Genomic DNA, 26,348 nt, shown 5'->3' with positions numbered 1-26,348 from the left:
ATAATGAACCCTGTGTGCGTGAGACACTGTGCTACGCCCTGAACAAGTTTGCTCTCCGCCAAAATTTTCACTCACTCCTTTTTCCGGGTCCACTGAGGCCTTGTGACCGTAGGGATGCCCCACGTCTGCCCCCTGGCGTCCATCCCGAGGGGCAGCGCCGGAAGTCTCCTCGCCGCCCGGGGTCCCCAGTCGTCCGCGGTCAGCCCGCAATGCGCGGCTTCTCGCGGGTTCGAAACAGTTGGGAGTTGGACCCACTCCAGCTTCGGCTCCGGGAGGCCCTCTTGAGCGGCCGGCCCTCCTGGGGCCATGGAGAAGGCCCCAGACAAAAGCAGAAAAGGTAACTGGGGAGCGGGGAGCGGGTGACGCCCTGAGACAGAGCCTTCATCACTTTGCCTCCCCTGTAAAATGGGAGCGTCACACTCGGCCTGGGAGGTAGCCCCCGGCATCATTTGCTTACCAAACTATAATTTACATACAGTAAGAGCCTCCCTTCCCCCCCCCATTTTTAGTCTATAGCTCTCAGTGAATGAATACCCACGTATACCCGCCACCACCATCAAGATGTGGAAGTTCCTACCCTCCCCAGATTACTTTGCTCTCCTTTGCCACCAGCCTGCACTTCAGTGCCTGACACTCCTGAACTGTTTCCTGTAGTTTTGCCCTTTCCACAGAGAGTGTCATAAAAGTGGAATCGTATGGTACGGAGTCCTTTGAGTCTGCCTTCTTTCCCTTAACCCTGCTGTCTTTTGAGACTGGGCCTCATAGATTATTTTAATATAAGCACACTTAAGTGGCAAGCTGAGGTTGGAACTCAGACCTTGCCTGAGATGCCACTTCTCTGTATGCTCAGGAGCTAGAGGCTGAAGAAAGGTCCGACCCACTCCAAGTGGCTCCTAGAATCCCGAAAAGTCTCTGAATGTGGTACCTTCTTTATACTGGGTTACTTTACTTTCTAGAGTGTCTCTGTGGTTTGGGGAAAGGTGAGCTTTGAGAGAGCAAGTACACTTACGTAGAGGGAAGCGTCATGAACCTGGGGGTGGGGGAACAGGAGGCACCCCTCCCTCAGCAGGCCTCTTGGGCTCCCCCCCCCCCCCCGCCCAACTCCACAGTCACATGGATTTGGCAAAGGCTTGTCACTTGTACTTCAGGAAAAGCTGCTGAAAACAAATGTCCCCAGAAGCTTCCTGTGTACTGAAATTGAGTCTTCTGAGAAGCTTTCTCTTGGGAAAATAACTTGTTTTATATCAGTCGATAGTCGGGGTGCCTGGGTGGCTCAGTCAGTTGAGTGTCCGACTTCAGCTCAGGTCATGATCCCCTAGTTGGTAGGTTTGAGTCCTGCATCCGGCTCTGTGCTGACAGCTCAGAGCCTGGAGCCTGCTTCAGATTCTGTGTCTCCCTCTTTCTCTGATCCTCCTCTGCTCACGCTGCCTGCCTCTCTCTCTCTCTCTCTGTCTCTGTCAGAAATAAATAAAACATTAAAACAAAGAAATAAATTACTCGATAGTCTTTGAAACTTTTCTTGTGAGAATCAGTTCTGTAGAAAACATACTTCAGCACGCCTCCACCACCACCCATGTTCCCAGATTTTCCTCCCAAATGATCTTTTACTTCTAATTTCACTGACGTCACCATGGCATGCTTGGGTGACTAGGGGAAGACGTTGACTTCCCACTTCCTCTGGATCCTACAGGGCATGCACGGCAGCCAGCAGGGTTCATTTGTTTTGTTTTAAGACAATGCAAATGTTACGGAGTCCTGCTTAAATTGCTCCTAAGCTTTTCCAGTGAGGTAAGCCCATGAGGCCACCCAGGTCTGCTGTGACTTTGCTCCTCATGAGTGCTCCAGTGCATCTCTCTGTTCTTTCCTGTCTCAGAGCCTTGATCCAATCTGCTCCCTCCTACCCTCCTTTGTCTAAAGATTTCCTGTTGGTCTTTTTGACCTCAATTCAAATTTTGCCTCCTGTATGAAGCCTGAACTGCATTCCCTGCAGGATACCTTGGCCTCCTGTTAGTCTTCTTCAGAGCTGTCTGTATTTTTCCTTCATAGCACGTGTTACAGTTTGTTATTCAGCATATATTTATGTGACTGATTAGTATCTGTCTCTTCCGCTAAGCTGAAGGATCCATAAGGGCAAGAAACTGCTATTTCCTAGCATGCTGCCTGCATCAAGAAACATTTGTCAAGTGAATACCTAATGACTGACATTAATTAAGCACTCAGCAGGTGCTAGGCACTGTGCAAAGCCCTCTGTCTCATTTATTCTCATAACAAGTCTCCAAGCTAGACACTTACTGTCCTCACTTTGCTGATGAGGAAACTGAGGAATAGAGAGGTTGAGGAACTGCCCCAGGGATCTGGCTTTAGAACTCCAGTGACACTGTCATGCTGCTGTCTAGGTGAAGGATTAAAAAATGTCTCCCTCTTTTCGTTAGGCAAAAATATCGGCTTCAATGTCAAGTCATCCATACACAACTTGAGCAAAACTCAGCAGACCAAACTCACTGTGAGCAACCTGGGCTTAGGACTGATCATCATCCAGCATGGGCCCTACCTCCAGATCACCCACCTCATCCAGAAGGGGGCTGCAGCCAGGGACGGAAAACTCCAGCCAGGTGACTGTGGTTCCCTCCCTGCCTTCCTCCTATCTGCCTTCGGGGAGACTCCGGCTGATAGGTTTTAGTGTAACCACAATAATGATGATGACATTGTTTGAGAGCTTTCTGTAGGCCAGCTGGTTGCTAGCACTTTATTAACCTTCGCTGTTGTATTTATTCACTGAATTCTAGCAACAAATCTCCAGGTAGGAACTATTGTCATGCCCTGGGAGTTCCTTCACGGGGGAAGAAACTGGGGCACAGTGAGACTGAATTCCTCGTCCAGGTTAATCCCCATGTGGCAAGTGGGATGGTGTCATTCCAGGGTTTATGGCTCTCTGTGGGCAAACTTTTCTTCTTTTAGGTAGGCAGTATTAATCATAATTAACATTTAGATGCATGATCTCATTTCACCCTCCTGACCATCCCTAAGGTAGATTCTGTGTTAAACCATCTTACAGGTAAGGAGTCAGACATTTATTAAATTGCTCATTGTCACACCAGGGATCAGGGATTTGAACCCTCTCTGTTAGACTTCAGAGCCCAAGGCCTTTGATCAGCACCCTCCCGCTTCTCTTGTCTTTGGGTGAATGAATTTTCCATCCAGTTCAAGGCATGTTTTCCAATTCTAGGGCTGGGCCTGAATTCTCAGGCCCAGGCACTGTCACTTTCTAGTTCTGTGACCCTGGGCAAAGTCATTTAACCTTCCAGGCCTCAGTCACCTCACTCTAAATTGGTATAATAACCACCCTCATCAGAGGTTGCTAGGATTTGGAGAGAGAATTTTTATGAAAGTGCGTTGAAAACTACAGTTCTATGGAAATACTGGCAATCATTTCTCTCAGGCTGTTGTTCTTAGTTACCTGACTTGTGGCTTTCTTCTTTCCTTCCTTACTTTCTCCCTTGCTCCCTTCCTTCCAAAAATGATTGTGGTACAGGAGCCCCAGTGGATTAAATTACTGGTTTGTAATGCTAGTTAGTTATTAGAATCACGTTGGGAGCTTTTAAAACTGAGATGCCTAGGCCCCATCTCCCCAGAGGTTCTGATTCAATTGGTATGGGATTGGGGATAGGGCAGTTCATGGTTTAAAAGCTCCTCAGGTGATTCTAACTGCAGCTTGGGTTAGAAGCAGGGGATTAAAGAAAATAGATCATAAAGAAAATAGATAAATGATGCCATTTATCGAAGTTTACCTCACCTTATAATCCAAAACATTCTCTCCAAATGTCAGTGCTTGGTGCTTGGGAACAAAGCACCAGGTAGAGAGTTATGGACTTTTCTAGACCAGAAGTCCAGGACAGGTCTCAATGAGCTTTTCTGCTTATTCTCCTCAGCTTCTCTGGGGTCAGGTGACATGTGCTAGTTGATAACCAGAGCACACACTTACTTGTTGGAATGGGGCAGGAGTGTGCTTTTATGCACGGGAAACAACCTCATGGTGTGGCTACGGTTAGTGGGCTCCTTGAGGTCAGAGGAAGTCTTGAATTCATCTTTTAAATCCAGGATTTACCTTTAGTGCTGGCGCATTTATTATGTCTGTATGTTAATAAACGAATAATAAGTATTTGTCACCGGCAATGTGCAGAGTGTTTCCACATCTATTATCTAGTATAGCCTTTTCAAACTCCTGGAAGGTCGATAACACAATACAGAGGGTTGGAGAGATGAGGTAAGTTGGTAAATAAACAGCTAAGTGGGTGGGCAGAGCTGGGACTCCAACCCATGACCTTCCCCCACACCCCAGAGAGCCCACACTTTTGACTAGAAGTGAGATTTACCAGAGAGAGTCCAGAGTCCCAAATCTCTTCATGATAGAGTCAGTTCTCTTCAGGGTCTTGGTTTCAGAGACCAGAATTCAGTCCTTTTAACAACGAATGAGATTTTCAGAGGGGATAGTCCCACAGACCTGCTGTTTCTCTGACACTGTTACCGCCCAGCCTCGTTATTTCTCATCCACGTGTTCTACATTTTTATCTTCTGGTGTTTCAAAATAGGGGTTCATTTCCTATTGAATGTTAGTTCAGTTGTTAGTTTATTCTGGCTAAATTTAAATTCCTTTTGGCCAATATGACTTTAAATAAACTGGTAGCTAGTCTTAAGAAATAGTATAGCTTTGAAGGTAAATACAAGTCATATACTGGCCACATTCATCCAATAAGCATTTCCTGAATGTTTACCGCGTGCAGTGTCCTGCTAGGCTTGGGGACATAATGGTAAGCCAAACAGATGTGGTCTCTAACCACCCGGAGCTATGGAACTGACAGCCTTGTTGGGAGAGATGGAGAAAAATAAATAAAAATCTATTTTTCAGTAGTCGCTTGGCTGCTGCAAAGTTGATTTAATATAGGTAATCGAGACAAAGTTTATAATAATGTGGTTCCTACAGCCCATTAAAACAGGAAAAAAAAAGTGTAACAAGGTTGGTATTCATAAACACCGGATTGGTGTTTCTTTATGAAGGGCAATGTTCATATCTGTTGCCAGAGTAATCACATTCATACAATGACACTTTTGGTTTATGGCCAGGATGGTCAGGGAATTAAGGTGTTTATTTTCTGCCCTCTTGATAAAAAAGCATCCTTTAACAACGTAATTAAGCAGAATGCCAAGCCATATTCAGCTATAAACATTCCTTTTAACATTAGGCACGTAAGCTCATCCAGTGAGGTGGGGTTTTTTGTTGTTGTTTTTTGGGGTTTTTTTTGCCATTGTAATTAACCTCTGTAGGATGAACAGCTGTTTCAGATTGCACACCCTGCAGGTAGCTGGAAGAAGCTTGTTTCATTCTGAGGTTAGCTGCAGATGCTTGGCTGGTTTTACTATCAGCTACTTTTTAAGACCAAAGTAGGTTTTTCTTTACCCTTCCAAGTATCCTTTTCTTTAGTACTTTTAAACTTAAGTTTCTGATAGGATATAGCACTGTGGAAGTTTGTCCTTGGCATTCCTTGGAGGCTTCCTTTGAGATCAGCTTAATTCCCAACTACAGCACAGTGGGGTGTTGTAATCACAGAAGGCACTGCATCCTTTTTCCACTTTGGAGGTTAGGCTTCTGACTGGGAATGAGGGTAACTGGTGGGTCCCTAGCTTCTCATACACAGAGAGATGAACACATCCTTTGGGACTTCATTGGAGTCCCTTTATCCAGTATTAGCGATAAAGTCTCCATTACCATTTAGCAGGTGGTTAGTTCTAGTAAGATATGAAGACTAAGATTTTACCTAATATGAGCCCTTAAGAAGTACTTTCTTTGTATTCCTTCCTCTCTCGCTGAATGTCCTTGCATTAGTCAGGATTCTTCACTGTAAGCAATAGAAAACAGTGGCTATTAAGGCACTGAACTTAGAACATTGAGTCTGACAGAAATGCCAGAAAGGCTGGAGAACCAGCTTGGAAAATGATGAGAGAACACAGGGCCATATATAACTATTCCTGGAAGCCAGATGCTCCTGTCACCCAGCTGCATCCCCTGCCCAGGTTCAGTGACCTAGGTGGGAGTGCCCAGCGTCTGGATCTAGTTTCTGTGTCCATGCCCTAGCTGCTGGCAGCAGGGAGGCGTGCACAAAGTAATTGGTGTTTTTCATATGCACTTTGGGGGTCCAGGGGCTTGCTATTCAAGATGTGGTTTTCTTCCCACTTGCCGGGAGATCAGAAGCTCTATGGTTGACCATCATACTTCCCTCCCTGAACAGCAATGCCCTAAAATAGGCAATCTAGCTGTCAGATTACTTTATCCAACATACTCTCTGTATATGCATCTTAAGCTTAATTAAAGCATGCTAACTGTCCATCATTTCATACAGAATTACTTGTTCAACTAATACTGTACAAGGCAGAAAAGTAAAATGAAGGGCTTTATGTTAATATTTACAGTGGAGGGCATTGGAAATTGCCAGGCGGGTACAATAGAAAGTAGGTCATTTATTCACTTAGTGGTTTTTTTCTTTAATAGTAATAGCTATTCATTTTACTCAAGACATACATTTTTAGAATCCTAAATGATGGTTCAGATTATAAATGATTTTTAGCCACTGTCACACCAAGGACTAAAGAAATACTATAAAAACATGATACAATATCTACCACTACACCGCTATTAAGAAACATCTTGCATATATCCTTCCTTATGCAAAGGATATTCATGTCACCTAGATGGTCATTTTTATTAAATAAAGGCTGGCGCCTGATTTTGGTTCAAAATGAACCAACAATATGAACTCATAAAATGAAATACGTCACAGTAAAACCAGAAGTGATATGAGCCCACTGACGCATTATTTTAATTTTACTGATAATTTTTTCCCTCTTCAGGTGATGTTCTGATTAGTGTTGGCCATGCCAATGTGTTAGGATATACTCTTCGAGAATTTTTAAAACTTTTGCAACACATCACCATAGGAACAGTGCTACAAATCAAGATTTACCGAGATTTTATTGACATACCCCAAGAATGGCAAGAAATATACGATTTAATCCCTGAGACCAAATTCCCAGTAACATGGTAAGTCATTCATTTTAGGAAAACTTTGTTGTGCCACAGTTCCCCGGGGCATGCGAAGCACGTGGTATTGGTGAAACCGCCACAGTAATTTAGTGGGTTTTAAATCCTTCTGGAGAAGTACAATCTGCAGTACCTAATGTGTGGCAGATTGAGAGAGGCAAGAGCCTTGAGCCTGGAGCTAAAACAAGAGAACCATCCAGTGGGAACTTGGCCTCCAAATCTACCTGCAACATGTCCCTTTGTCCAGAGTCAGCCTTAAACATGTGCTGTGGATCCCATTCCCTCATTTGTCTTTTGCACAATCAGCTTTTCTCTGGATCCTTCTCAGTAACATGTAAGGCTTTAAGCCTCTGCCATCTTCATGAACCCCGCCTTGACTGTGTTGCCCTCTCCCTGCACCCCCCCCCGCCCCCCATTCCAGTTGCCCATTCCAGTAGACTCTTCTCAAGTCGTCATTGTGTGCAGCTTCTGAGCAACATTTGACCCTGTCCAACCCCCACCCCCTCTCCTGTTGAAACATCTTCCCCAGGCTTCTGTCTTGGAATCCCCCAGCGCCACATCTTTGGCTTCCTTCTCTCAGTCTCCTGGGCATGCTCACTGATCTGTAGTTTCTGTCACTCTCCCTACAGGAGTGATTTTCAAATTGTACGATCTTCAAACCTGTATCTTTACAACATTTACTCTCCCACCTGGTAGCTCCATTTGGATGTATCACAAACCCCTCACACTCATTATGCCTAAAAGTCAAGAGCCAGCTAACTGCTGATCTCCTTGGAGTGGTCCTATCTTACTGGCGGAGCATTTGACGAGTTGAACAAGTCAGAAATTTAGGGGCTAGGCCAGCTTTCTCCATCTCCCTTGTTTCTGCCCAAGAAACTTGCCACTTTACCTTCCAATTACCTCTCACATTTGTCCATTTCTCTCTGGCCACTATCATCACCCTAGTCAGGGCCACAATCTACTCTTGTCCCCTATTCATTTGCTATACAGAACAATTCTTTTATAGTGAAATTTGAGTGTGACATGTTCATGCTTAAAATCTTTGCAGACCTTCTGTTCTCAGGATAAATGCACAAACCCTTACACTGGTCTGTGCTACCGCATTGGCTGGGGTCTGTATCCCGCAGCCTCCCCTCATACTGCTCTCCCCTTCCCGCTCTAGTCCACTCTGCCTTTCAGCTTTTTTGCCTTCTGTTTCTCTTTGCCTTGGGCTTTGCACTTCCTCTTCTCTGTGTGCAACATGCTTAGGACTCTGTCATTACTCACCATTGAAGGCTCACAGTGCAAACTTTTTGCAAGGGGCCTTTCTAAGTTAGGAAGCATTAAAACACTGTCTCGTCCATCTGGCATATGCTTTTAGAGCAACCTGTGTATCTCCTTCACAGCAATATCCTAATTTCAATGAAGCAATCTGTACAGTCTACTGTTTACTATGTTGCCATGGGAGAACATAAACTGAAGGCAAGGACTAAGTCTGCATTGTTAGGCTAAATCAACCACAAGACTTTCAAGTGGCTGACAGCTCATTTATTCAATGAATGAAAATGAAAATCCAGCTTTGAAGCTCAGGCAAATCACTTAATCTCTGAGAGCTTGTTTATCTGTTACAAATGAGTATCAAGACTCTTCTGAGGATCAGATACATGAGGAAGTTCTGTAGAACATGAGGACATGTAGGACATTAGGTCCTTCTCCAGTGACAAGTTCAGTGCTCTGATGCAAGAGTGGTCCTTATTAATTTGACAGGGTTTCTGAGCACTAGTTGCTAGAGCTGTGTATCTTTGGTTATTGGGATGGGCTCAGGGAAATCCGGCTAGGAACTTTACTAAGGACTAAAAAATGGCCCACACTGCAAAGACATTACTTCAGACATTCCAACTTTTGGTCCAAGGGACTGATATGGCCAACAGATGTGCTTTGCTAGCCTCCCACAGCATTTTAAAAAGCTACAATAGCAGTGACCTGTAGAGAGAAGGGAAGACACAGAGGGGCTTTTCCAGGGGCTAGCAAAGTGTTTATAATTTTTTTTATTAAATCTGTTTTCATTTTTCTATATATTTCAAAATTTTTAAATGAAAAATATTTGAATTAGTTGCCAAACTTACACATCTAAGGTTTCATGGAAATTATCTGCATCTCTGGTTTCTCCTGAAAAATCAGAAGATAGGCTGGTACGCAGCTCTGGTCTGGTTTCTCCTGAAAAATCAGATGGGCTTGTGTCCTCACATGGTGACAGTGGACCAGAGCTGGGTACCAGCTGTCCCCTTAGATCAGGCACAGGTTAGGGACAAGTTTTCCCCTCAATAACCAAACCAATCATGATTTAGTTAAGAATCATTAATGATAACAGTGAACACTTACTCATTGCTTACTATGTGGTAGACACTGCTTTACAAGTATTATGCCATTTACTCCTCAGGCCAGTTCTTTTTATTATCATGATTATATAAGAAAACTGAAGCCAAGAAAGGTGTATGTAAACTTTCCAGTTGTCACAGCACTACGTGTGAGTAGATCTGTCTTAAGAGCAGCAATGTCTAAAAAGAACGTACTGCAGTGGTGTAAACGTTCTTTATCTGTTTTGTCCCACGGGGTAGCCAATGGCTGCATGCGGCTATCAAGCACCTCAGATGTGAGGATTTGCAAGTGCGGAATTTTAAGTTTTATTTGAGTTTCATCAGTTCAAATTTAGCAGCCACACCTAGCTGGTGGACCCTGTTTAGGGGAGTGCAGCTCTCAAGCCTGAGTTCTTAATTATTTGCTTATAGAACGACTATGTTTCTAAGCATTTTAATTGTTCAGAGTCTGAGATACAGAATATCAAAATCTAAGAATGACAGACTGTTCAAAAGCAAAGAAGCAGCACAGAAACACAGAAATAGCACAACTCAAGTATGAGAGTAAAGCCCACAGGACTTAAGAACAATAGCAACCACTTTCTAAATCTCTTGCTTAACTTGAAACAAAGGGCTTGTATCTAAGGCGCTTTAGTAATTTATGTGGAAAGGGACAGTGAAGGAGTACAAAGGGAAAGAAAAGGCTTCTTACACAAAGCTGGTATGACCTTTTTCAGGAGCAGATGGTACTGTGTGCCCATTGGAAAATATTCCACATAATGCCCTGGGCAGGCCCAGTGACTGAAAATGGTTTCTAACTAACTCTGACCTCTGCTTGCTTGTGGCTTTATAATCTTACTTCAGTTTAATAAGACCCTGGCCCTACTACCTGTCCTTTACAGTTACCTAATACAGAGTTACAAAGGATATTTTTTGCAGTCTGAAAAAAAAAAAGAAGTAACCTGGATGTTTTTTTTCATTCATGTGCTGTTAAGGAAGTCCTAGGCATGTCTGAAACAAACTGTTCCAGTCCTGAGATCTGAACCTCCTTGCACAGCACTAAATCAAGGAAGGAGGAAAATCACTCAATAAGACCAGTGGCTCTCAATAAAAATGACTCAGTTACTAAATTGTTTATTATAAGAGAGAAACTTTAGGAAAAACCATTCAGAGTTTTGGGAGTAAATACAACAGTCACACCTACAAGAATATTAGTGATCGTGCAAGCAAGTCTAAAAGATTGGGAAGTAGCAAAGAAAACAACTTCCTATTTCCTTTTAGCAGGACAGATGTACCAGAGGTGTATAATCACAAAGATCTAGTTCTGGATCTGCTGGGCAATAGTACCAGGATGAGGGGCAGCAGGTAACAGACAGCATTTGTTCAGGAAAGTAATAGCAAGCATAGGTATGCAGACATTAGAAAAGTTCAAGAGAACTGTAGATGCTAGCAGGCAAGCATTGGCCAAGTTTCAACAATCAGGAAAGCTAAGTTGGGGATGTGAGGGTGATCTGGATGCAACATGTCACCCCATTGATTGCCAGGTGTCCCCTTCCTCCCTCACCGCTCCACATGCATCCCTTCTAGAGCTGCATGCTCAGTTGAAGACGATCATTCTTCAGTCAAGCATACATGAGTAGCTGCTTTCCTCTGTCAAAACCTCCAAACAAGCTCTCAAGAAAGCCAATTATTAGGGCAAGTAACAAAACAATCTTTAAGCCTTTGGACAGCAACAGAGAAGTAGAATAGTGAATGACACACACCTAGGTTTAGAGTGTGGTATATAAATCCACATTTGTAAACCCAAAAGAGAGGCAAATGATGGTTCTCAGGAGGAAAAAGAAGACTCAAAGATTTCCTGATGACTAGTGTAGAGGCCCACTAGTTCCCAAATACCCTGGAAATCGGTAAGACCCTGTAATTACTGACCCCATGTGACCCACGAGAAGAGTTCTGTGAAGAAGATGGCCAGGTTGACCTGTCATTCTGGAGTGAAATTAACCCACACTTTGAGACCTGCTAATATTCTGGTCAGTAATCTGGCTTATGTCATTTTCTAACTTTTTAAAGCAATGTGAAATAATTTAAGGCAGAATTTGATTTACGTTTAGGAGCAGCAACAAATTTAAAGACACTTTTAGAGAGAAAGACTTCAATAACACACAAGTGCTAAAGCTAAATTATATCCTTTCTTTTATGAACCAAAGCAGGTTACAAGACATCTTCTTAGGGAATAAAGAATGTGCAGATATTAAGCATCCATTTCTTTATTATTATTTTTTTCATTTCAGCGCAACAGAGAAAACTAAGCAGGCAAAAGATGACTCTTTCACAAGCAGTGATGACAATGAAGATGTAGTTTCAGATACATTCAATTATTATAAATATTCAAGGTCCACTGGGCATCACTCTGCAAGGAGACCAATGTCTATCTCCAGAGAGTGGCATGGCTATAAAAAGAAGAACCATACTATCAGCGTAGGAAAAGACATTAACGCTGACGTGGTGATTCACAGAGATCACAAGAGAGAAGTGAGGCCTCCTTCTCCGTACTGGACGATGGTGAAGCGAGACAACAAAAGCTCCTCCAGCTCCACGGCCTCCTCTACCTCAGACGCATTTTGGCTGGAAGACTTTGCCCATGTTGAAAAGGGCAAGGATCAACCTGTATCAAAAGTTGCTTAGGCAGCAGTCTGCAAACTGGTGATCACATGGGCATCTATCTTGAAAACATCTAATTTTTGTGCATTCGTTGCTATGTACAGGTCTGCTAAACTTACAGGAGGAATACGTGCAGACTTACCAATTCTTTCACAAGTGCATTTTGATGCCTTCAGAGACCTTCAATGTGATGTCCAAAGACTTCCCTGGGGTCTGACAGGCCTTACTACCTTATTCTCAAAATGGCAACATCATTCACATCATAAACACACTTCCTTCTGAGAAGAATGTCTCATCTTTTACAACATGCAGCAGAGGAACCCAAGATCAGAATGTACAAACATAGAGAATTTCACTTTTTAAGGTAAGTACTAATTTTTATTTAGATAGTTAGCTTCGTTTGTTTTGCAAACTTCAAATGCCCTACTTAAAGTAAATAAGAGATGTATTTTCTGGCTAGTTGTGCACATAAAAATTCCTCCCCTAACCCCCCTTTCAGCCCTAAGAAACAGAATGGGAACAGATGAGGGAGAGGGAGAAGATGAGAAACAGAATTCTGTCACACAGTGAAGATAAATCAGATATAACATGAGGCAGTGGGAATATAGGATATGATTAATAGGGGGGGCACCTGGGTGGCTTAGTCGGTTAAGCGTCCGACTTTCGCTTAGGTCATGATCTTGCGGTTCATGGGTTCGAGCCCCGCGTCGGGCTCTGTGCTGACTGCCAGCTCAGAGCCTGGAGCCTGTTTCAGTCTGTGACTCCCTCTCTCTCTGACCCTCCCCTGCTCACGCTGTCTCTCTCTCTCTCTCCTAGAAATAAATAAAAATATTTAAAAAAAAAAAAAAAGGATATGATTAATAGGGATTTAGATTTTTCAGAAATAACTATACTGCAAGAAAGGCAGTAAAGAAAGGGGGTAAAACTCACCATTTAATTGTTCTGACCCCAAAGAACAGATTTTTTAAACTGGTTTTATCTTTAAAGCCCACCAATAATAATCTTAATATTTTCTGATGCTTCTGTACTCTTAGATTCCTGTTCTCCTTTGCAGTATCTAAAACAAAGATCTCAGCATATAATACATAGTTGATTAGCTGATGGCAAAGACGTGAGAAAAACATTTCAACAGAATGTTTTATTGACTTTAAGTCAGCTGAGAACAATTTATGTATTTATGCTTTAAGACATTTTACCTCATTGAAAAAAAAAAAGATAAAACGTTTTATTAGAGATTTTTGACTTTCATGTGTTTGCTGCTCTATGCTGAGAAAACGTTCAGCTCTTCCCTGTTCAGAATTTACAACTCATCAACGAAAGGTGTATGCCCCAGATTTCCACTTGCTGCCATCGACTTCCGGCCAGAAACAAACTTCTTTGCAGCCTTGAAGTAAACAAACAACAGGAAAAATTAACAAGTAAGAAAATGTATTATCCAGTAGATAAACTTACCTGTTTTGTTATTTCAAGAGTTGACAGACAGGGCATCCTGAGCCAGCAATTCTGTACTAGCCTCTTACGAGACTAACTACAGGAGTGGGCTGGTGCATTACTTCAATATGTGACAACGTAGGAAAAAAAGCTCAGCTGTCCCTTTGAATGGTTGCTCATACGTGTGACTGAGAATTGTGGTGCTCCAGACAGGAGGGTAGCTGGTAAAAAGGGGTAGGGAAAACCTCACTCTCATTACAAAATAGGGCAGAGTCGGCCTCAGGCAGGGCAGTACTTTACTGTTTCTATATTACGATGGCAAATAGTCTGTGAGTTGATAAAAATACACCGTCAACATAAAAGTCAAACTTTATATCCCTGTTTCCTTTATGCCACTATTTCAAGCACAAAGGCTGGCTATTGAGGTTAGAGGTACTACTGTGAGTAGCAGTCCCCACGCTGTCTCAGGCACAGGGAAATGGCGAAGAGGCAGCTGGGCTGGGACTCTCACAACAACAGTATACTAAAGGAGGAGAGCCATTTGGAAGGGTATGGATTGATGAACTTAGGGGACAAGTGAAATCAAGTCAAGGTCACTAACTTAAAATACCCTGTTTCTTTTTTTTCTATCTTCATTGTCCCTACATTAAGGTGAAGCTGTTGGGGAGAAGATGGTTGAGACCTCTACAAAGCAAGAGTCGTCAACACTTTTCATGTGGAAAGAACTAGGAAAACCCACTGATTTTGGATTTATTCTGTAGTTTATATATTTGTTAGGGATAGTAGAGAATACAAAAAGGTAGAAGATGTGGTCCTGGCCTTCCAAAACAACTCAGTCTCACAATAATATATGTGGGGGAAAAAAATTACAGCGATAGTATAATGTCTCCCGCTGAGAAGAAGAGCAAAAATCCTGAGATCCTGGATTGTGTGGGACTTACAGTTTATATCTTGGGAGGAGGAAAAAACACCAAAACTCAGCTATTAGATTGAATCACAGGAAATTACCAATATTCAAGTCTTCTTGACCTCTAAGAATTTAAAATGGTTTAACCTATAGGTAATTTAGTTGAATGAGGAAGATAGGTACACCCTGAGTTGATAAGGAAGCCATTTACAGATGTGATCGTAACGGGACCTCCTACCTCCACACCAGGTAGACAGGTGACAAACAGCAGGACAGTGACATATACAGCCCAAGGGAACTTATGCATTCCTTCTGAAATTGGATCATCAAGGTCATATTATTTGATGTTAAATTGTAAGTTTTTATTTGCTTACGTTCACAACATCCGCGTCTGCTACGGAGTCGATCTGCTGAAGGACTGTGGCTGGCGGTGTGTATGAACCAGCAACCAGAGCCTGGGACCCGACTTCATCCAGGAACCCCTCAGAAGACTCCACTGACATTAGGTAGCCAGCTTTCAGCTTGTTCCTGTCCAGTAAAAGGTATGTAACTAAGGCAGAAGCCAGTCTTATAAGAGCAAGACAATTTTATAGTATGTTCTCAAACTCAAACATGTTAAGTACACAAATTAACAGCTTGAAATCTTAAAAAAAGGGCTGCATTCTATTTCTTCAGTTCATCAATTATGTTTTTATTCACATTATTATTTAGAAAGTTGTCAATACAAGACTATGCTGAAAACCCAACTGACTGCCTTTTGATTTTAGACTAGAACTTATATCTCATTAAGACTACATTTTATTTTTAATTAAAAAAAATTTTAATGTTTTTATTTCTGAAGAGAGAGAGAAAGAAAGAGAGAAAGAGAGAGAGAGAGAGAGAGACAGTGTCAGCAGGGGAGGGTCAGAGAGAAAGGGAGATACAGAATCTGAAGCAGGCTCCAGGCTCTGAGCTAGCTGTCAGCACAGAGCCAGACGCGGGGCTTGAACCCACAAACTGTGAGATCATGACCTGAGCCGAAGTCGGACACTTAACCGACTGAGCCACGCAGGCACCCCATCATTAAGACTATATTTTAAAGTAGACTCCATGACCAATGTGGAGCTCAAACTCACAACCCTGAGATCTAGAGTCGCAGGCTCCACCTAGTGAGCCAGCCAGGTGCCCCTCATTAAGACTGTTTTATTTATTTTTAAAAGTTTATTTATTTTGAGGGAGAAGAGAGTGCAAGTGGGGGAGGAGCAGAGAGAGAGGGAGAGAATCCCAAGCAGGTTCTGCAAGGTCAGTGCAGAGCTCGTTGCGGGGCTTGAACTCATGAACCGCAAGATCATGACCTGAGCCGAAGTCACATACTTAACTGACTGAACCACCCAGGCCCCAAAACTAATTTTATTATGAAGTTTTGATTAGTGACGTAATTCTTGCCTCCTAATACTTTTCTGGTGATGATTTTAGGCATTTCTAATAAAGGAGAAGATCTATGTGGAGTCTTAAGGCACTGTCCGCTTAGCAGAATATTGTGTGCTGATTCTCTATCTACCTCTACCCTCTACCCCCTAGGACCATTTCTACACTGAGATTTGTCTCAGTGAGGGTAGGGCATGATTGAGAAGGCAGGTGAGAAAGGTCCTTATAGTTGAAATATGGGCACAAAACATCAGTACAAATTAAACAAAATCCAATTTGTAATTCTCTCAAAGAAACTGGTGTTCAATAAGACAATTTAACTCTCGAACTATCCTCCTTTGGCACTGTGTAGCTGACTACCACTTAAATGTAATTACAATTTAATGCAGCAATTTTACCACATTGTCAGCTTAGTTAAAAAGAGATTTTAACAGGGGCGCCTGGGTGACTCAGTCGGTTAAGTGTCCAACATTTGGCTCAGATCACGATCTCACGGTTTATGGGTTCGAGCCCCGCGTCAGGCTCTGTGCTGACAGCTCAGGGACTGGAGCCTGCTTCAGCTTCTGTGTCTCCCTCTGACTCATGCTCTTGTCTCTCAAAAATAAACATTTTAAAAATTTAAAAAAGAAAAAAGACTTTAACAAACTGATAGTTTATTTAAAATGGAGTTTAAATAAAAACTTAAAAAAAAAAACTACCTACAATAAACTTTATCAAGAGGTTATCAGTTTGTCCCTTCAGCAATGCCTTACTTTCTCTCTTTCACTACAGGAAGACTAAGAACCTTACAAGAAAAAGTATCAACTCCATTAAAATGGCAGAAAATAAACAACTGGGCTGCGCTTAAGGAAATACATTTTCTCAAATAAATTAGAATTTGAAACCGATTTTTCTTCAGTAAGTCCAGTGTTTCAGTTTATTCTCATCATGTTTGTTTCTGGTGCAATCATGTAGAATTATATCCTATCAATCAATCCCTGGTTCCATGTTTGTAATATTTAATAAACTGTACTGTATTTATTCACGAGATGCAACTTTCTAGTGTTTTCAGTGTAACAGAAGTAATAATACTAACGGGAACAGAAATGACCAAAAAGTTGTTCCCTCCTGGGTTGTAATTTGCCCTGTCATACTTCCTTTGTGGGCCATACTGAATGATCCTGAAGACAGTTTGAGTTTCACGTGTCCCATTTTGAACTGTCCTAAATGGATGGAATAAAATTTAAATGTTTTAAACTGCTGATGAGGGGCACCTGGGTGGCTCAGTCAGTTGAGTGTCTGACTTCAGCTCAGGTCATGATCTCACAACTTGTGATCAATCCCCATGTCAGGCTCTGTGCTAACAGCTCAGAGCCTGGAGGTTGCTTTGGATTTTTTGTCTCTCCCTCTCTCTGCCCCTCTCCTGCTTGTGCTGTCTCTCTCTCAAAAAATTAAAAAAAAAAAAAAAAAAAAAAATCTTAAAAAAAAAAGAAGAAAAGAAAATACAAGCTGATTCGTTCGAGAAACTCCTCAAAGTACTCAATGAGGGATGCTGCTGGTACTTTCAGTGGGAATTTAAAAATCACCAAATAGGAGACAGGTATTTCAATCTTTTAATCAGATCCTCCTTTGTCCGTGGGGGATACCTTCCATGACCCCCAGTGGATGCCTAAAACCATAGTACCAAACCCTATATATACTATGCTTTTCTTTTTTTAATGTTTTATTTATTTATTTTGAGAAAGAGACAGTGTGAGCAGGGGAGGGTCAGAGAGAGAGGGAGACACAGAATCTGAAGCAGGCTCCAGGCTCTGACTTAGCTGTCAGCACAGAGCCCAACACAGGGCTTGAACCCACGAACCGCGAGATCATGACCTGAGCCGAAGTCCGACACTTAACTGACTGAGCCACCCAGGTGCCCCTACTACACTTTTCTTATACATACATACCTATATTTGTTATTTTTTTAAAGGTTTTTTTTTTTTTAAAGTTTATTTTGAGAGAGAGAGTGTAAGTGGAGGAGGGGCAAAGAGAGAAGATGATAGAGAATCCCAAGCAGGCTTCATGCTATCAGTGTGGAGCCAGATGCGGGGCTCAAACTCACAAACTATGAAATCAAGACCTGAGCCAAAACCAAGAGTCATCCACTTAACCAAATGAGCCACTCAGGTGCCCCTTAATTTACATATCGGGCACAATGCGAGATTAACAACAACTACTAATAAAACAGAATAATATAGCAATATGCTGTAATAAAAGTTATATGAATATGGTCTGTCTCTCTCATTTAAAAATATCTTATTGTCCTGTACTCTCCTTTCTTGTGATGATGGGAGGTGATAAAATGCCTATGTGAGGAGGTAAAGTGAGCTGAGTGCCATAGGTAGTGTGACATAGTGTTTGGCTGCTAGTGACCTTCTGACAATAAGTCAGGAGGAGGATTATCTGGTTCCAGATGGCGCCTGACTGCAGGTAACTGTGGAAAGTGGAACCATGGATAAGGGAGCACTATTGTATTTTTTGGTCTATCAAATCAGCAAAAGGTAAAAAAAAAAAAAAAAAACACAATCTGCCAATGGTTATGGCAGAATAGGCACTCTCATATACTGGTGATGTGATTATAAACTGGCATGCCTCTTTACACTGTGACTTCAAAATACACAGAGGTACACTTTAACACAGACTTTTGTTATAATATTTTTAGCTCTCGACCTAGTTGGGAATCTATACCAAGAAAGTAATATGAAATACAAAAATGTTTTAAGGTCAAAGATATCTTTTATAGTTTATAATTTCCAACTGTAGGAAATGTCCAACAAGTATATTTTGATACCCCAGTTAATACTACTGTCTGTAACACATTTTTAGTAATCTGAATAAATGGAAACCTTATAATATTAATAAAAAGAGGAATCATTGGTAAAGAATGAGATTGTTTCCAGCTTCTTTGTGTTTATTTTCAAAGTTCTACAATAAACCTGCTATTATGTAAGCATATATACAACAATAATGTTTAAAAATGTATAAAAATGGGCAAGAAAATAAGCAAAACGTTAACAACAATTACATCTCTGGGTGGTAGATGTGGGTGTGTTTCCCTTTTAAATACTTTACCTTTCAATTCTTTTGTGCAGGTTACAATATTGTTATCTCAAAAAATACAACTTTCAAATAACTGAAACACAAAACACACATTTAATACTGAAACTTACTTGGCAGCTTGGACATCTGTATTGGAAAGGTTTCCTTGAGCAATTGTTTTTACTTGGTTATAGGCAGCCTTGATAACCTGTGACAGAGGAGAAAAAGCTGGTCACTTCTGATCAGTGCCAAAGCATCTTGAAGCAGTCAAATGCTCCTCTACTGAGGCAAAAACACGAGACGAAACGTCAGTCGCAGGGAACTAGCACAGTGTCCATTTGGACTTGTCACCTTGTGGTCCTTATGCTTCCAGTGTTCCAGAGAGCAGCTACAGTAGAGCCAAGTAGCCAACCTTCTTAGAAAAGTGGCCAAGTGCAAAGGATGCTCGTGTAGTTTAGGAAAAGGAAACCTAAGGATTTATAATTGCCTGTAAAGAAAAAACCCCTTTCAAATTTCTCTAGACTCTTACGAAAGCATCATGCAATTAATACTGCTATCCCTTACTACTTCCTAAGAAGAAAGTAGTAATCCATGCACAGCCGATCTGTAAAGCCTGTGCATGCCTGGGATGCTGGAGTCAAAAAAGAATCAAGTTCCAGTGTTCTGGTGCCAGGTCATGTTTGGCACGTATGTGTTCGATAAATTCATAAACCTGGCCCATGATTTTCTCCATCCTAACCTTGACACCGTTCTGGGTTACTGACTTACCCCATATCACCTAAATTCTAGGATCTCCATTTCCCCTACATTTTAGCTATCCACTTCTACAGCTACACCCAGCAGTGGACATGACCTAGATTTGCCCTATGAAATCCTCAGTTACAAGTCCCCTCGCCTAAGCCTTTAATCATACTATCCTTCTCTTCCACTTTATCAAGATCTCTAGGTCTGATTTGTCCACTTTCAATCCGTGAGGTCCTTTGGCTTCACTTTTCTGTCACAGCCACTCTGGCCAGTGTGCGCCACTCTCTTGCCATCTGCCCAGACTTCTGACTTGCCTCCTTTGCAGGCTCCCAACCTTGGATCAACCCTACTACCTGCCTTCTCCATTTCTCCATTAGGAATACTATTGAAGAAAGATTATGAAGTGACTGTATGTGTAATAAGGGAAATGCATGACTGTAGCATGAATTTCTGGTCTTTCATCTCAAGGAGCCATCTACACAACCATCGATGCCCATTCTGTGTATCTAGCTATTCATTTGTCCCAATCTCTCCTCCCTTTCTTTAAACTCTTCTTCCTTTCTTACTTTTCTTCTAATTTTTTTTAATGTTTATTTTTGAGAGAGAGAGCAAGCAGAAGAGAGGTGGAAGGGGGGAGGGCAGAGGATCCAAAGTGGGCTCTGTGCCGAGAGACATGGGGCTTGAACTCATGAACCATGAGATCATGACTTCAGCCCAAGTTGGACACTTAAATGACTGAGCGTCCCAGGCGCCCCCTCCATTCTCTTACTCTTAACACATGACTTTGCCTCCTACCTCATCAGGGATGAACTTCTGCATCTTTTCAACATCCTCTTCTCCCAACATCAGCCTGTGTCCAAAGTTAAAATATCCACTTGTACTCTGCATCCCATCTGCTTCTGCTTTTTTCAGACCTGATCCATTTATAATTTTCTATCTCCTATATCTGCTCCAGTTTTTCTTTCCTTTCAGTATGTAAACTCTCCCAAAACTACCACCTATTTCCTTGCAAGTCTGAGCTCCATTTGCCCATGCCTCTCATTTATTCTTTAACACTAAAAATTTTAGTTCACTTCCAACACTCTGGTCAAAACTGATAATATTACTAAATGATGTTCTAGTTTGTTGTAACTACCAGAGCTCTCTGTGGTAACTAAATGGGTATTAACCCAGAGTGGGTCAAAATTATATTAATCATTCTCTCGATTTCCTGGCCTCTAAAAATACCAGTTTCTCTTCTTTTTCTTCCTGTTTTCTTGGCCATTTTCCTTAGTTACTTGGTGGTGCTTCCCTGAACTTGAGCTTCAAGTTTCTTTTCCTACAGTCTTTTACACACAACCCTGACTTCAATACAACCTCTACACTGAGGACTCCCAAATATACATCTTGGCCTTGAACTCACTTGTATTGAGTTCTCAATATAGATGTCCTAGAGACAACTCAAAGTCATTTGTCTAAACAGAGCCAAGAAGGAAGCATTTCTTCCCTCTTTCCTGGAAACATGAGTATACATTTTTAGGTTCCTTCCACTGCAGAGACACTGCAACAGTACTATACTATATGCAGCTCTGGTAAGTCATGGCATTCAAACACTTCCTATTTTTACTAAAAACATGTTAATGGAGGAGAAAAAAAAGTGAGAGTTGGGGAGTCTGCAACTTACATCTCCAGCTGCAGCAGCCTGTGAGATGGTATAAATCCCAAAGAGTCCAGAATCCGAGTAACTGGCATTAAAAGCGGAAACCTGAAATATTATGAAATTTTACCATATGTCATTTTACCAAATAAATCAGGGTACAATTTCCCAAAGAGACAAAAACTTGGACCTTCGCAGTAGGGCCACAATAGATTAATACTTCACATTCCATTAATGACTTCAGTGTTTTGTATATAGGTTACTTCTTTCAAAACTATAAAGGTTTTAACTTTTTTCACTTAAATCTCTCGAAAAAGGATTATCCCTGTATTTTTTGCTGGGTATTTTCTAATTTCTTTTGATGATCAAAGGTTAAACATTAATTCATGAACAATATTATTACAGATGCGGTCTGGCTGAGTGGTATATAAACTGTGGGCTTTGGCATTAGACTTGCTTTCTTCCCTCTGCTATTGGTTGTGACTTTTACACCAATTCACTTACGCTTCTCCTACAGACTAAAGTCAAAGGATTGGGGGAAAATGTTTGTTTAGTGGACATTATTTAGCTATCCAAGGTAGCCCAGAAGTTGAGCCTCTAGATAACAGGAGTACTGCTATCTCCACTCCAAGCACTGTTAAGCTCCTTAAGGTGAACACGACTGCTTAGTATATTGTTTCCCAGTGTTTATGCAGACAGATTACATAAGGATCGCCTGAGCTGTTATTAAAAATAGACTTTCAGGTTACTGCAACAGATGTACTCACCCAGATACCTGTAGATGCAATCTGGAAAGACACATTTTAAAAATAATTCCAGGTGTTTCTTTTGTTTTTTTTTTTAATGCTTATTAATTTTTGAGAGGGAGAGAGACACAGCATGAGCAGGGGAGGGACAGAGAGAGAGGGAGACACATAATCCAAAGCAGGCTCCAGGCTCTGAGCTGTCAGCACAGAGCCCGGTGTGGGGCTTGAACCTACAAACTGTGAGATCATGACCTGAGCCAAAGTTGGACACTTAACCAACTGAGCCACCCAGGCGCAGGTGATTCTTATGTCTGTTAAAATTTGAGAACCACTGGTTTGGCCAATAGCATAAGAAGAAATGCTGTTTGTTTTTTTTTAATTTAAAGTTTATTTTTGAGAGAGAGAGTATGAGTGCAAGTGAGGGAAGGGCAGACAGAGAGGTAGGGAGACAGAATCCTAAGCAGGCTTCACACTAACAGCACAGGCTCAAACCCACAAACCATGAGATCATGACCTGAGCTAAAGAGTCGGACACCAATGACTGAGCCACTCAGGCACCCAAAAAAGAAATGCTCTTTGATTTTCTTAGGTTTAATTACAATTTTGAGACTATCTTATTCATGCCCCAAATTTCTGGCCAAATGCTGAAGTAGAAATTTCTGTTAAATTATGTCACTAGATTAGAATTAAACTCCAGCACTCAAAAGGATCATTAACATTCAATGATGAAGAGTAAGCATGAGGAGAAAACCTGGAATAGACCACGAACAAGGAGAGAGGAAATGTAGAGGGAATTTAAAAAGCAGCAGCCATAATTTAATTTAGAACTAATTCAAGATAATGGTTTTCAATGTGTGCTCCAGGGAACCCCAAGGCTCTGTACAGAAGATTCCAAGGCTTTCAATCTCAAGCTGTTATTCAAAAAAAATTTTTTAATGTTTTATTGATTTCTAAGAGAGAGAGAGAGCACGCGCAGGGGATGGTCAGAGAGAGAAAGGCACAGAATCTGAAACAGGATCCAGGCTCTGAGCTAGCTGTCAGCACAGAGCCCGACACGGGACTCAAGCCCACGAACCGCGAGACCATGACCTGAGCCGACATTGGATGCTTAACCTACTGAGCCACCCAGGCGACCCCCAAAATTTTTTAAAAGTGAAAACCTTTAGGGGCACCTGGGTGGCTCAGTTGGTTAAGTGTCCAATGTTGGCTCAGGTCATGATCTCACAGTTTGTGGGTTTGAGCCCCGCGTTGTGCTCTGTGCTGACAGCTCAGAGCCTGGAGCCTGCTTTAGATTCTGTATCTCCCTCTCTCTCTGACCCTACTCTGCTCACGCTGTCTCTCTCTCTCTCTCTCTGAGATAAATATTTAAAAAAAAAAAAAAATTAAAAAAAAAAGTGAAAAACTTTGGGAGCACCTGGATGGCTGTTAGTTGAGCCTCTGACTTCAGCTCAGGTCATGATCTTGTGGTTCGTGGGCTGCATTGGGCTCTGTGGTGATATCTTAAGAGCCTGGAGCCTGCTTTAGATTCCGTGTCTCCCTTTCTCTCAGTCTCTCCCCCGCTCATGCCTGTCTGTGTGTGTGTGTCTCTCTCTCAAAGAATAAACATTAAAAAAAAAATGTTTTTTAAGTGAAAAGTTTTGTGTTGGGCATTGCAGTTGGGGAACTATATGGGATAAAAAAAAAAAAGTTTGAAAACTATCAAAAACTCTGTGAAGGCTCGATATACAGGGAAATCACTTTAGATTTCTAAGTAAACAAGACTACACACCATAAACTTTGCTCAAACTGAAAGCCTGATTTATGGCCCACCACACATGCACTGTACATCTGCTTCGTGAATGAGTAGCCTAAAGGAAAACCATGTTGTCCATGAGATATCAATTTAGTGCTCATACTCCCTGCATTCCTTTATGGTAAAACTTGTGATTCCTGCTTAAATGATAATCTACAATCTTCTGAGCTTCTGCAGGATGTAAAAAGTATATACCCGTGTAAAAACTGTTCTTTTTCCAGAGCACTTTCCTCCCTGTGAAGAGCATATTTCCCGAGCAGCTGTCCTAACTTGGAGCTCCAATAAAACTCTTTCCTACTTCTGGATTCTAAATGGTTGGTTCATTTTGTGGTGACAGTATTAAACAGAGGAATGAAAAGAGAAGGTTAATTTTAATTCCACTCTTAAGTGTCAAATGGCCAAAGACTATCTACTTGTACCATGTACTACTGTAAAATTATGACCAATATTTAGTCCTATAATTCAGTACATTTCTTGCCTTTTAAAGGCTTATCATTGAAGACTGGTGGGGTACTGCACTGGGCAAACAATGTACACTCATTACATAACAGTTTGTTGGCTGACATTTTACATTCTCTTGATTTGAAATATCATTATTTTGAAAGCTTTAGCACTTTCCTCATGGTCATAAAAGATGTTTTAGAGGTAAATGATGTTTTGTTAAAATTAAATGTCATAATTTTTCTATTTTAAGCTAATCTCAACTTGGAGGGGTCAGTCCATAGTTTCTTAGTGTATATGTTGTACCTTTGGTTAGAAAACATGAAGAGCAATGAAATTCAAAAAGTAGCTACAAGAATACAAGGGAGAGAAGAAAATCTAGAAAAAAACATAATTAGAATCTAGAAAAATGTTTAATATCTAAAACTTCATTTAATGGGAACTGAAGGGAGCACCTGAGTGGTTCAATCGGTTAAGCATCTGACTTCAGCTCAGGTTATGATTTCAGAGTTCATGAGTTCGAGCCCTGTGTTGGGCTCTGTGCTAATAGCTCATAGCCAGGAGCCTGCTTCGGATTGTGTCTCCCTCTCTCTATCCCTCCCCCACTTGCACTCTGTCTGTCTCTCAAAAAGAAATAGACTGGAGCTGGGTGAGGAACTGGGAAGAGTAGGTGTCTCCCCGGAGCAGCCCCATTTCCTCCCACAAGCAGCAGAAACTTGATGAGGCTACCTCAAGACACAAGCCAAAGTACACATGGTGGAGAGTCACAAATACCACTACGAGTAGGGAAATGAAATAACCAGTCTCAATAAGAGAGACCAAGAGACACCATTCAAAGAAAACTTCATGAACAGACACACCCTGGACAGTCAATGAGCCTTCTTTAACATAGCAGTACTCGCACGTGCAGAGCACATAACAAGCTTTTAAAACCAACAAGAGATAGAAAGCCAGCCAAAATGACGAAAGAACTCCCCTCTAAAGAAATTCCAGGAAGAAATGACAGCTAAAGGACTGCTCAAAACAGATACAAGCAATATAACTAACAAGAATTTTGAATAACAGTCATAAAATTAACTGCTGGGATTGAAAAAGGCATAGAAGACATCAGAGAAGCTATTGCTACAGAGACTATGGAGCTTAAACATAGTTGTGATAAATTAAAAAATGCTATAAATGAGGTGCACAATAAAATGGAAGCATCCAATGCATGGACTGAAGAGGCAGAGAGAAGAATAGGTGAACTAGAAGACACAATTATAGAAAAAGAGGAAGCCGAGAAAAAGAGATAAACTGATCCAGGAACACGAAAAGAAAGTTTGAGAGCTGAGCGATAAAATCAAACAGAACAATATCTGTATCATAGGAATTATAGAAAAGGAAGAGAGGGAAAGGCACTGAAGGAGTTCTTGAACAAATTATAGCAGAGAACTTCCCCAATCTGGGGAAGGAAACAGACATTGGAATCCAAGAAGCACACAACTAATCTTTGACAAAACAGGAAAGAATATCCAGTGGAAAAAAGACAAGCCTCTTTAACAGATGGTGCAGGGAGAACGGGACAGCAACATGCAGAAAAATGAAACTAGATCATTTTCTCACACCATACACAAAAATAAACTCAAAATGGATAAAGGACCTGAATGTGAGACAGGAAACCATCAAAACCCTAGAGGAGAAAGCAGGAAACAACCTCCTTGACCTCAACCGCAGCAATTTCTTACTTGACACATCCTCAAAAGCAAGGGAATGAAGAGCAAAAATGAACTACTGGGACCTCATCAAGATAAAAAGCTTCTGCATGGCAAAGGAAACAATCCATAAAACTAATAGGCAACTGACCAAATGGGAAAAGATAGTTGCAAACGACATATCAGATAAAGGGCTAGTATCCAAAATCTATAAGGAACTCACCAAACTCCACACCCAAGAAACAAATAATCCAGTGAAGAAATGGGCAGAAGATATGAACAGACACTTCTCCAAAGAGGACATCCAGATGCCTAACAGACACATGAAATGATGCTCAGCGTCCCTCATCATCAGGGAAATGGAGATCAAAACCACACTGAGATACCACCTCACGCCGGTCAG

The 26,348-nt window shown here is 41.5% G+C and overlaps 2 protein-coding genes and 1 long non-coding RNA gene across 4 annotated transcripts in view; 2 read left to right on the top strand and 1 right to left on the bottom strand.

Annotated features, from left to right (window-relative positions):
- Nucleotides 1–245: 245 nt before the first annotated feature.
- On the top strand, nucleotides 246–14,749 carry PDZD9 (PDZ domain containing 9). 2 transcript variants are annotated; one of them, XM_039234391.1, is made up of 5 exons: nucleotides 246–337; nucleotides 2,433–2,612; nucleotides 6,904–7,093; nucleotides 11,721–12,454; nucleotides 14,173–14,749. In XM_039234391.1, the coding sequence occupies exons 1-4, from the start codon at nucleotides 307–309 to the stop codon at nucleotides 12,112–12,114; spliced, it is 795 nt and encodes a 264-aa protein (XP_039090322.1). In that variant the 5' UTR covers nucleotides 246–306; the 3' UTR covers nucleotides 12,115–12,454; nucleotides 14,173–14,749. The 2 variants fall into 2 exon arrangements, with proteins under 2 accessions (XP_039090322.1, XP_039090323.1); XM_039234392.1 differs by lacking the exon at nucleotides 2,433–2,612.
- The window catches only part of LOC120233254 (cytochrome b-c1 complex subunit 2, mitochondrial), a 28,366-nt gene continuing 15,227 nt past the window's right edge, over nucleotides 13,210–26,348 (bottom strand). Inside the window, exons 11-14 of the mRNA XM_039234390.1 lie at nucleotides 21,303–21,383; nucleotides 19,027–19,103; nucleotides 14,803–14,956; nucleotides 13,210–13,474 (exon numbers count right to left, since the gene is read on the bottom strand). Of these exons, the coding sequence (XP_039090321.1) occupies nucleotides 13,391–13,474; nucleotides 14,803–14,956; nucleotides 19,027–19,103; nucleotides 21,303–21,383 (396 nt within the window). The 3' untranslated portion in view covers nucleotides 13,210–13,390. The remainder of the gene's footprint in view (nucleotides 13,475–14,802; nucleotides 14,957–19,026; nucleotides 19,104–21,302; nucleotides 21,384–26,348) is intronic.
- LOC120233256 lies at nucleotides 14,890–16,736 on the top strand. Its single transcript, XR_005528775.1, has 2 exons — nucleotides 14,890–14,970; nucleotides 16,607–16,736. It is a non-coding gene; the product is annotated as an uncharacterized LOC120233256 (long non-coding RNA).

This window comes from Hyaena hyaena, unplaced genomic scaffold (assembly GCF_003009895.1).
Source record: "Hyaena hyaena isolate Hyena2069 unplaced genomic scaffold, ASM300989v1 scaffold_88, whole genome shotgun sequence".
NCBI classification, from domain to species: Eukaryota; Metazoa; Chordata; class Mammalia; order Carnivora; family Hyaenidae; genus Hyaena; species Hyaena hyaena.
This window is presented reverse-complemented; position numbering and strand designations above follow the sequence as displayed.

Bases quoted from the DNA above. Each gene is read 5' to 3' on its own strand.
- PDZD9 (XM_039234391.1), top strand. From the start codon at position 307: ATGGAGAAGGCCCCAGACAAAAGCAGAAAAG. The intron at 338-2,432 runs GTAACTGGGGAG...TCTTTTCGTTAG, and splicing joins CCCAGACAAAAGCAGAAAAG to GCAAAAATATCGGCTTCAAT. The intron at 7,094-11,720 runs GTAAGTCATTCA...TTTTCATTTCAG, and splicing joins ACCAAATTCCCAGTAACATG to CGCAACAGAGAAAACTAAGC.